The sequence below is a fragment of the Silurus meridionalis genome, chromosome 9, assembly GCF_014805685.1.
Source record: "Silurus meridionalis isolate SWU-2019-XX chromosome 9, ASM1480568v1, whole genome shotgun sequence".
In the NCBI taxonomy this organism is placed as follows: Eukaryota; Metazoa; Chordata; class Actinopteri; order Siluriformes; family Siluridae; genus Silurus; species Silurus meridionalis.
In genome coordinates, this window is record NC_060892.1 from 21,070,824 (window position 1) to 21,083,397 (window position 12,574).

Consider the following 12,574-nt stretch of genomic DNA (forward strand, 5'->3'; position numbering starts at 1 on the left):
ACACTTTCCTCTCACACACTTTCTCCTTTCTCCTCTCTCACACACACTTTCTCCTTCTCTCTCTCTCTCACACACACTTTCTTCTCTCACACACTTTCTCCTTCTTCTCTCTCTCTCACACACACTTTCTTCTCTCACACACTTTCTCCTTCTTCTCTCTCTCACACACACACTTTCTTCTCTCACACACTTTCTTCTTCTTCTTCTCCTCTCTCTCACACACACACTTTCTTCTCACACACTTTCTCCTTCTTCTCTCTCTCTCTCACACACACACACACACACACACACTTTCTTCTCTCTCACACTTTCTTCTTCTTCTCTCTCTCTCACACACACACTTTCTTCTTCTTCTCTCTCTCTCTCACACACACTTTCTTCTCTCATACACTTTCTCCTTCTTTCCTTCTTCTCGCTCACACACACACCTCTTTCTTTCTCTCTCACCCACCAACACAAATTGATTTTACCATCCTTGTAAGGTCCTTCCAAGTAATTCAACTACAACTACTACAGTTATTCCTATTATTATTATTATTATTATTATTATTATTATTATTATTGTCATTGACGATGCAGCTGTTGCTACAGCTAAAAACACCCCTAGACCTGTCAGTGTAAAGAAAATCTAGTCCACACAAACAATTAATTACCCTCCCCCTCCACACACACACACACACACACACACACACACACACAGAGGGTTTGCTATGCATTAACAATTATTATCAATAATTAACGATCAACCTGCTAGAAACTCGGAACAACCTCCGAAAAATCTAAACATTCAGCTCTCCTCCAAGGAAGAGAAAATGATTCCTCGCAGGGACCAGCAGCTCCACACCCTGACCAAAAAAATGAATAAATAAAAACAAATTGCCATTTGGTCCACATGAAGATATAAAAACATGAATCCTCACACACGCACACAAACAAATCATCAGCATATTTTCCCCCCCGCAGGGGAATGTTTATTAAATTAAATGGCAGTCGTTACAAACAAAGGACACACATTCATTCGAGCTCCGTTACACTCGAATCCACGGCTGGACCGTCAGGGTTATAATCAGAAGAGCGAGGCGGGGTCAGATGAGTGTGGAGACACCGCGATGGTGTTGATCCGGAGGACCGTCTGCGGCTGGACGATAGCTGTACACACAACACACAAACAAATCATCAGCATATTTTCCCCGCAGGGGAATGTTTATTAAATTAAATGGCAGTCGTTACAAACAAAGGACACACATTCATTCGAGCTCCGTTACACTCGAATCCACGGCTGGACCCGTCAGGGTTATAATCAGAAGAGCGAGGCGGGGTCAGATGAGTGTGGGAGACACCGCGATGGTGTTGATCCGGAGGACCGTCTGCGGCTGGACGATAGCTGTACACACAACACACAAACAAAACTCACTCGCAACAGGTCACAGAGGTGTGTGTGTGTGTGTGTGTGTGTGTGTCATTGCATTTGCTGTACAACAATTAGTACAGGACCTCATAATGACTTCTTCCTCAGCAAACAGTGTATTGATAATTCCAGCACTGCGATCAATCGAATAGACAGGTATCAGATGATGCTGGTGAAACTCTACCTTCTTTTCCCAACCATAGTAGCAGTGTACATTTTTTAAATAGCGACAAACCTATTTTGATAAAATTAAATAAATAAAAAATGTACACACATGATGGATCGTTGGTCATTAACATGAACCCTCCGTACTGCATACCGATTACCGCTGCATGACGTATACCTCGTTATCAGCACATACCTAATATGGATGCGCTCTGAGCGAGGTGTCAGATACCCACAGAAATACCGAAGTCTGAAACGCAGACAGTCAGGAATCTCACACGCTGCTCCTGAAACCTCGGCCTTTTCCCTGCTGACGGTGACGGTGCTCGGGAAGTGCAGAAGTGCAAATCGTTTTTTCCTGCCGGATCCCAGATCGTTTTCCTGTTTACTTTCAACTAATCAGCAAACTAAATTTAGACGCATCGCTGGAGCGCTGAGGAATTCGCGCTATTCCTCAAGACAGGACCAGGAGCCACGATAAGAGCCGAGTCTAGAAAACGAAGCCGTGGAGTCGCTCCGAGTCTACAAAGCCTCCTGCGGAATAATGGAACACCCAGGCACGTGCCCGTAACGGGTTATACACAATGTTGGGTCGATCGCTGCGGAGATTTGATTGCATATAGAACAAGAGTTCCCTGTGATTAGGCATCTTCATGGGCGAGATGAACCATCGCAGGGCTCTGTTTAAAGTCCCGCCCTCAGTACAAACAACCAATTGACTGGAGGCTTGCAATAAAAGCAAATACTTTAATTACTAAAATTAAAATGACGCATATTTAGACAGAAAGCAAATAAACGGCAGGTCGAAACATCTTAGGTTCTGCTCAAGCGCAGTACAGGGACGCAAGTGTTTTTCTGTCGTTTCAGTGTGAATGAGCAACTTTTGGGAAACGACTGAAAAAATTTAAGTTTGGAGAGTTTTTAGATTTCAAATGTATCTGCATTAGTGTGGAATCAGAACCAGTGCCCATGGCACGGATTAAATCAACGTTTTTCGTGTTACTACCAAACCTTTACCTTTATAAGAAAGAATTTGAGGAAAGAAAACCTTTGTATTTCAATTAGGCTTTGTGAGAAACAGTACAGTGCACAAGAGGGGTTTGTTTTGTGGGTGAACTCGCACAGGGTCATCAGCTAAAACGCCTGAAACCTGCACGTTCGGCTCCAGCTCTCGCATCACCCCATTACGAGCGCGGTTATAAAATATGCATGCGGCTGCGAGCGAGTCGTTATGAGCTCCATCCATTAAGGCCCCGTTCAAACCTGTAGGACGAACGACACAATTAATCAATACGGAGATCTTAAACCTGACTCACTTCTCTTCTTCTGGAACCGATGTCTCTTCCAGAACACCATGTGCACCATTGGCCAGGACTCGGTCTTCTCCACGACGGTGGCCTCAACTCGGACTAGATCACGCCTGGGTGTGAGAACAGTAAACACACACACACACACACACACACACACACACACACACACACACACACACACACACACACACACACACACACGGTGTGAAAATGGAGGGAACAGAGGCTTTTTTTTGCTGCACACTGAAGCTCACGCTAAAATATTCATGCAGTTACGCACTGCACGATATTTCAAACAGAGACCCTTCATCTGTTCAGGCAAAACGAACGATTTGCTTTTACTGCGCTAGAGTTTATTAGTCGTTCTAATCACACACACACACACACACACACACACACACACACACACACACTCCTGATTATCCTACACTGCGAGAACAATTGGCACATTACACAGCTACTCCAACAGATATGTGCACATCCTGGCAACCTCCCAACGTATCGTGCGAATATTTGAAAGAACCAGTGGTGTATAAATAAAGGACGGTTCGGTCCGTGTGCACAGAGCATGTGAAGCAGAATCGAATGTCTCGGGTGATAGAAATATTAGTGCTGGTTTATTATTGTTGCATATTAATAAATATTTGTCAGGCATAAAGGCGCGTCTAAATATCTTCCCCTTTCTGTTGATCAGTCTTTCCCCTGATCGCTCGTTTCCTGCTCCAAGCTGCACCCTTTAATAGTCTTTAGATGGTAAGATGCTGCCATTTCCTCGAACCCTCTCTCGCCCGCGATGGGGAACACGCCTGCTTGACGCTTTAACACACTCGGTTTGAGGCCTTTCACTCACACAGGACTCGAACAGGAAACAACGTTACCTGAGAAGAGGCTTTCCGATGAGTGTGAAATCTTCTCCTCCCACCAGCAGCACCTGTACACACACACACACACACACACACACACACACACACACACACACACACACACACACACACACAGAGACGGAGTGAGAGAACATTATATCCAGAGAGAGATAGAAGAGCAAAAGACAGAGAGGGTTTGAAAAGAAAAAGAGGCTGAAACATCTGACCTTCTCCAGCAGTATGCGGTCTCCACACTCTGCCTCGATGTGGTTCTCAATCTGGATCAGATCTTCGTTCGTCACTTTCCACTGACGGCTGGCGAAGTGAACGACGGCGAACAGGCGTCCGTACTCTCGCTTCTCCAGCAGACTGTTCACCTTCTCTACGACCGCTGCAGGAAACAATCAGAGCATTGCTACTGTTACAGAGTGACTGCCTTTTTCTACCTGTCAACCATCCGGTGTACACAAACTGCACCTACACCACCTGTGTGAGACCTCACGCAAAATATACATATACACATATATATATATATATATATATATATATATATATATATATATATATATATATATATATATATATATATATATATATATATTCTTTTCACAATATTTCAAATATTGTTTGGCAGTACAGGGGAGCAAGTTCAAGATCATTAGCAGAAAGCGTGTGAAGACTGTGAGGAAATGAAACAAAACATCACAGTGACACACACACACACACACACACACACACACACACACACAATCTTGCTTATTAGTACAATTAAAGGCAAGCAGAGTCCTGTTCCAATGAAACCCAGATCTGCCTTTTATTTCTTCAAATTGGCATCAGATTCGAATCAAACAGACGTCTGAGCACCAGCAGCTCTCATGCACGAGTTTCCGACAGATCTCTCTCTTATGGCTAATGCTTGTCATTTCCTGATGCTGGTTTTTATTCACTCTTGTGAGAAGACACGCACCAGGAGCCACAGGTCACCGAAGCGGCAGCATCCAAACTCGCAGCCTCTCATCATGTTTGACTTCATCTACTGAAAGGATTCAGTCCGTGTGTGTTGGTCGTTCAAGCGGACGTGCAAAAAAAAAAAAAAAAGACGGACGTGAAACAAAAGGGCATGTCCAGCTGTGGATATTTCACCTTCCAGTGGCGTTTTGGGTTTTTACTCGCAAGGAAACAAAGCAAAGATCTTGAGGACCAGTTGGTCATGTACGAGCACTGAAGCACAGAGGCCACGTCACTGAGACTGTCTGCATTTTGTTAGCGTTCTGTGGTTTATATTAAATCTGTTTTGCACATATTATAAAATCAGTTCAAAAAGGCAAAATGGTAAATGATCAGTTTTCAGTATTTAGCAGGCATGTAAAGGGGAAACAAATGTATAAAAGATTGTAAAAAGATCTTAGCGTGCCTTGATGTTTCTGTTCTTCGTCCTCTTTGTTATATGGTGCTAATTCAGGCCACGGCGGTCTGGATAGCGACGTCTCGGGAACGTGACTGTGGAGGGGAAGAAAAAAAAAGACATTTGATTAGACATTAAATCATAAAGATGTCCACAAGTACACAAACCATGTACTTGAGATAAAGTAGTAATACAGTGGATAAAATATTACTCCAGTAAAAGAACTACTGTAAAAATCACTTGAGTCAAAGTACAAAACTATTTGCCTTCAAATGTGATTTCCAAATGACTGTGATTTATTAAGGTTTTATATTTATATAATGTCCTGCTTAATCAACTCTGTTATGTGAAAAGACTCCAATGAGACTCTTAACACACCGATCTATTTATAGAATGATATTAATGAGTCAAACACTAATTGATATCTATTAAAATTATCATGAGTCCAAAACTACTTCAAAAAAAAATCTTGCAAAACAGATTGTTGTGGTAAAATAGACTCAGGAGTTTCTTCCATCATTTATTCCTCTCTGAATGTTCCGCTTGCTGTTGACGCTGAACTGTATGTTGGTGATAAGTAGAAACCACCAAGTGCCAATCGAAACAAGTTCAAACCAGTGTTTTGTGCGCTCTACACCGATGGGTGGCTTGCTGCCTGACTGAGCGGTTAAGTTTTTATTCGCTTGTATATAAAAAACAAACGACCGATTTTGCATAATGGAGTTGAAAAAAAAGTAAGAGTTTGACTTTGGTTAAAGTCTCCTGGAAATGCTTTAGTAAAGTACAGATACTCAAAAAAGCTACTTAAATACAATACATTTACTTTCGTACCTGTTTATCTATTTTACACTGCTTATCTTAAACCTACACACAAGTATTCATTCTTGTATCTGAGACATTCTTAGTAGTAATAGTAGAAATAACAGTAGTAGAGATTTGATGCCATGTCAGAATAGAGGCAAAGGTTTTACAAAAGTAGAAGAGTCACAACAAAACAACCAGAAGGGAAATCAAACAAAAGAGAATAAAGTATTTGACGTCCTTTTCTGGTGACATCTTGATCAGTACAAGTCCTTACTCCATAAAAGCAGGACAATCTAATAAAACTGAAGACTGAGGATTCTGAAATCGCCTATAGGACATCTAGTGACCACTACTTGATCAAGTCTCATTTTAAAAAAGACTGAAAGTGTCGGGGACATTCTTGTGTAGTGGCATGTTGTTAACTGTTCCAATCCTAATCACAGACAGAAAAAGTCCATACTAACATTTGTAATTTACAGCTATGATATGATCACATCTAACCAAAGGAAGGATGAAGAATATATTCAAACAATAATCATGGGTGAGGTCAAGAAAGATTTTTGTTGTTTTTTTACCTCTTGGGAACTGCAGTGCTCTTCTCCTTTTGACAGTGTGTGATGTGAGGAACTGTACATCCTATAAGAGAAACAGATCACTCACACTCATCAAGTTACCTACAGTCATTACGGAAATACGAATGGATCTGGCTCCATAGCACAAAAAAGCCTGTCTGTCTGTCTGCTGTAAGAAAGCCTGATGATCTCTCACTCATGCTCTATATCACACACACACACACACACACACACACACACACACGCACAATAAATAAGTGCTGGGGAAAAAACAATAAGCAATACGTCGCCATCCCACTACTGCAGTTTGTCTATGATGAAGACTTTTCCCCCGACCTGCTGCTCATGACAAGGAGACATAAAACATTTGGAGGAAAATGCCCAAAAAAACGAGTGGCCATCATTACTTTAAGAAATGAAGGTCAGTCAGTCCGAAAATTTTGAAAGTGTCCCCAAGTGCAGTCACAAAACCATCAAGCGCTACAAAGAAACTGGCTCACATGCGGACCGCCCCAGGAAAGGAAGACCAAGAGTCACCTCTGCTGCGGAGGATAAGTTCATCCGAGTCACCAGCCTCAGAAATCGCAGGTTAACAGCAGCTCAGATTAGAGACCAGGTCAATGGCACACAGAGTTCTAGCAGCAGACACATCTCTACAACAACTGTTAAGAGGAGACTGTGTGAATCAGGCCTTCATGGTAGAATATCTGCTAGGAAACCACTGCTAAAGAAAGGCAACAAGCAGAAGAGACTTGTTTGGGCTAAAGAACACAAGGAATGGACATTAGACCAGTGGAAATCTGTGCTTTGGTCTGATGAGTCCAAATTTGAGATCTTTGGTTCCAACCACCGTGTCTTTGTGCGGCGCAGAAAAGGTGAACGGATGGACTCTACATGCCTGGTTCCCACCGTGAAGCATGGAGGAGGAGGTGTGATGGTGTGGGGGTGCTTTGCTGGTGACACTGTTGGGGATTTATTCAAAATTGAAGGCATACTGAACCAGCATGGCTACCACAGCATCTTGCAGCGGCATGCTATTCCATCCGGTTTGCGTTTAGTTGGACCATCATTTATTTTTCAACAGGACAATGACCCCAAACACACCTCCAGGCTGTGTAAGGGCTATTTGACCAAGAAGGAGAGTGATGGGGTGCTGCGCCAGATGACCTGGCCTCCACAGTCACCGGACCTGAACCCAATCGAGATGGTTTAGGGGTGAGCTGGACCGCAGAGTGAAGGCAAAAGGGCCAACAAGTGCTAAGCATCTCTGGGAACTCCTTCAAGACTGTTGGAAGACCATTTCAGGTGACTACCTCTTGAAGCTCATCAAGAGAATGCCAAGAGTGTGCAAAGCAGTAATCAAAGCAAAAGGTGGCTACTTTGAAGAACCTAGAATATGACATTTTTCAGTTGTTTCACACTTTTTTGTTATGTATATAATTCCACATGTTAATTCATAGTTTTGATGCCTTCAGTGTGAATCTACAATTTTCATAGTCATGAAAATAAAGAAAACTCTTTGAATGAGAAGGTGTGTCCAAACTTTTGGTCTGTACTGTGTGTGTGTATATATATATATATATATATATATATATATATATATATATATATATATATATATATTTTGTTCAGTAAATGTATTTATTCACATTATTAAAATAACAAATAAAATTGCTGACTCTAAAAATGCTGACGAAGAAACAAATCGGTTGGTTATGAATAGATGTTTCTAAATACGTATGTATGTATGTATGCATGTATGTATGCATGTATGTATGCATGTATGTATGTATGCATGTATGTATACATACATAAATAGCAATTTATCCAGGCTTGGGACTGGCACTAAGAGTGCACTGGCTTGTGCAACCCCAATGGCTGGGTTGCATGTATGCATGAATTCTGGACCTTTCAGCAGCATTTGACACAGACAACCACAAGACACTTTTGTCAACCCTCAAGAGCCTTGGTATCTGCGGAACAGCATGGGAATGGTTTGCTTCCTACCTGGAAGGTCGCTCATACCAGGTAACATGGAGGGGATCCACATCTGCCCCATGCAGACTCACCACTGGTGTCCCACAAGGCTCGGTACTTGGTCCCTCCTTTTCTCCTCTATACCCACTCCATTGGTGAAGTCATATCCTCACATGGGTTTTCTTATCACTGCTATGCAGATGACACTCAACTCATCTTTTCTTTCCCTCCATCAGATACCACAGCTTCCGCTCGGATCTCAGCATGCTTGTCAGACATATCTTTATGGATGAGGGCTCACCAACTTAAACTCAACCCCAGCAAAACAGAACTGCTGGTCATCCCAGGTGATTCATCTCCAGGTCAAGATCTACAAATAACACTTCATGACTCTCTGCTCTCCCTTCAGCCACTGCTCGTAACCTTGGGGTAACTATGGACAATGAACTGTCTTTTTTCCCACATGTCGCTAATGTTGCTCGTTCTTGTCGATTTCTTCTCTATAACATCCGAAGGATTCGACCATTTCTGTCCATACAGGCTGCCCAGTTGCTTGTTCAGTCTCTTGTCATTTCAAGACTGGACTACTGCAACTCTCTGCTGGCAGGTCTTCCCCTGAACGCTATTCGTCCACTGCAAATGATCCAAAACGCAGCTGCACGACTTGTGTTCAATCAGCCCAAGTTTTCCCACACCACCCCACTGCTGCGCTCCTTCACTGGCTTCCAGTAGCTGCACGTATCAGATTCAAAACACTGATGCTTGCCTACAAGGCCAAAAATGGACCAGCACCATCTTACCTCAGTGACCTCATCACATCTCGCACTGCACCACGCTGTCTGAGATCCTCCAGCACTGCTCGACTGGTACCACCTTCTCTCAGAATGAGAGGTAAGTACACTTCAAGGCTCTTCTCTGTTCTGGCACCGAGGTGGTGGAATGAACTTCCCCTAGATGTCCGTACAGCAGAGTCCCTGATTTTCTTTAAGCGACGACTGAAGACCTACCTCTTCCTGAAATACCTAAATTAGCACTTTCCAAGTTTGTAGAATTCGAGTTATATTTATATTGAGTTTGTATTCTTGCGTACCAGTGTAGATTTATTCACTACTAGAGATTTAAAGCACGTTTGTACGTCGCTCTGGATAAGGGCGTCTGCTAAATGCCGCAAATGTAAATGTAAATGAATGTATGAATAAATGAAAATATGAATAAATAAATGAACGTATGAATAAATAAATGTAATAGACTGTGCATTCCAGAGTGTTTTATTCCTTAGTGTTAGGAAAGCACTTTCTGATCAACTTATAACAACTATAAACCATTATCAAGCCTCTCTCTCTCTCTCTCTCTCTCTCTCTCTCTCTCTCTCACACACACACACACACACACACACACACACACACACAGTACAAGTACTAAACATTAAAGCGATACTCAAGTTGTTGTCACGTCTCTATGGAGGTGCCAATAAGTGCTAAGCATCTCTGGGAACTCCTTCAAGACTGTTGGAAGACCATTTCAGGTGACTACCTCTTGAAGCTCATCAAGAGAATGCCAAGAGTGTGCAAAGCAGTAATCAAAGCAAAAGGTGGCTACTTTGAAGAACCTAGAATATGACATTTTTCAGTTGTTTCACACTTTTTGTTATGTATATAATTCCACATGTTAATTCATAGTTTTGATGCCTTCAGTGTGAATCTACAATTTTCATAGTCATGAAAATAAAGAAAACTCTTTGAATGAGAAGGTGTGTCCAAACTTTTGGTCTGTACTGTGTGTGTGTATATATATATATATATATATATATATATATATATATATATATATATATATATTTTGTTCAGTAAATGTATTTATTCACATTATTAAAATAACAAATAAAATTGCTGACTCTAAAAATGCTGACGAAGAAACAAATCGGTTGGTTATGAATAGATGTTTCTAAATACGTATGTATGTATGTATGCATGTATGTATGCATGTATGTATGCATGTATGTATGTATGCATGTATGTATACATACATAAATAGCAATTTATCCAGGCTTGGGACTGGCACTAAGAGTGCACTGGCTTGTGCAACCCCAATGGCTGGGTTGCATGTATGCATGAATTCTGGACCTTTCAGCAGCATTTGACACAGACAACCACAAGACACTTTTGTCAACCCTCAAGAGCCTTGGTATCTGCGGAACAGCATGGGAATGGTTTGCTTCCTACCTGGAAGGTCGCTCATACCAGGTAACATGGAGGGATCCACATCTGCCCCATGCAGACTCACCACTGGTGTCCCACAAGGCTCGGTACTTGGTCCCTCCTTTTCTCCTCTATACCCACTCCATTGGTGAAGTCATATCCTCACATGGGTTTTCTTATCACTGCTATGCAGATGACACTCAACTCATCTTTTCTTTCCTCCATCAGATACCACAGCTTCCGCTCGGATCTCAGCATGCTTGTCAGACATATCTTTATGGATGAGGGCTCACCAACTTAAACTCAACCCCAGCAAAACAGAACTGCTGGTCATCCCAGGTGATTCATCTCCAGGTCAAGATCTACAAATAACACTTCATGACTCTCTGCTCTCCCTTCAGCCACTGCTCGTAACCTTGGGGTAACTATGGACAATGAACTGTCTTTTTTCCCACATGTCGCTAATGTTGCTCGTTCTTGTCGATTTCTTCTCTATAACATCCGAAGGATTCGACCATTTCTGTCCATACAGGCTGCCCAGTTGCTTGTTCAGTCTCTTGTCATTTCAAGACTGGACTACTGCAACTCTCTGCTGGCAGGTCTTCCCCTGAACGCTATTCGTCCACTGCAAATGATCCAAAACGCAGCTGCACGACTTGTGTTCAATCAGCCCAAGTTTTCCCACACCACCCCACTGCTGCGCTCCCTTCACTGGCTTCCAGTAGCTGCACGTATCAGATTCAAAACACTGATGCTTGCCTACAAGGCCAAAAATGGACCAGCACCATCTTACCTCAGTGACCTCATCACATCTCGCACTGCACCACGCTGTCTGAGATCCTCCAGCACTGCTCGACTGGTACCACCTTCTCTCAGAATGAGAGGTAAGTACACTTCAAGGCTCTTCTCTGTTCTGGCACCGAGGTGGTGGAATGAACTTCCCCTAGATGTCCATACAGCAGAGTCCCTGATTTTCTTTAAGCGACGACTGAAGACCTACCTCTTCCTGAAATACCTAAATTAGCACTTTCCAAGTTTGTAGAATTCGAGTTATATTTATATTGAGTTTGTATTCTTGCGTACCAGTGTAGATTTATTCACTACTAGAGATTTAAAGCACGTTTGTACGTCGCTCTGGATAAGGGCGTCTGCTAAATGCCGCAAATGTAAATGTAAATGAATGTATGAATAAATGAAAATATGAATAAATAAATGAAAGTATGAATAAATAAATGTAATAGACTGTGCATTCCAGAGTGTTTTATTCCTTAGTGTTAGGAAAGCACTTTCTGATCAACTTATAACAACTATAAACCATTATCAAGCCTCTCTCTCTCTCTCTCTCTCTCTCACACTCTCACACACACACACACACACACACACACACACACACACAGTACAAGTACTAAACATTAAAGCGATACTCAAGTTGTTGTCACGTCTCTATGGAGGTGCCAATAATTTCGTGTCTCTGTCCCTTAGTAACTCAAGTCAGCGATGATTAAAAACTTGGATAATAGCAAAAAATAAACAGTAAACAACAACAAATAAACATCAGCAGCACCTGGAAGCAGGTGAAATAAACGGGACCCCCAGTGAGCCACTCATCTGTGCAATTCATTCTCCTTATTCTAGCAGAAAATTATAAAAAACAATAATAAAATAAACCTCTCGCAAGAGTTGAAGTGTTTATTATGTTTCAACTCACGTGTTTGTTTTGTATGACAGGCGAGTCTCCGGCATGCTCGCAGTAATCCCTGACCGCTCTTCAACCCGGTCGCCATCTTTTCCGTAACCCCGCGGTGCGTGAACCGGAAGTACAAACCTGGAGTGGACTACAGCAGCTCAGCGAAGAACTACGAGATCCGGCGT

The 12,574-nt window shown here is 42.3% G+C and overlaps 1 protein-coding gene across 1 annotated transcript; it reads right to left on the reverse strand.

The window, feature by feature from the left end:
• Positions 1–937: 937 nt before the first annotated feature.
• On the reverse strand, positions 938–12,563 carry mrpl21 (mitochondrial ribosomal protein L21). Its single transcript, XM_046857724.1, has 8 exons — positions 12,411–12,563; positions 6,531–6,591; positions 5,161–5,246; positions 3,974–4,137; positions 3,762–3,814; positions 2,890–2,993; positions 1,203–1,384; positions 938–969 (listed from the first exon to the last, which is right to left on the reverse strand). The coding sequence occupies exons 1-7, from the start codon at positions 12,484–12,486 to the stop codon at positions 1,320–1,322; spliced, it is 609 nt and encodes a 202-aa protein (XP_046713680.1). The 5' UTR covers positions 12,487–12,563; the 3' UTR covers positions 938–969; positions 1,203–1,319.
• Between the last annotated feature and the right edge of the window lie 11 nt (positions 12,564–12,574).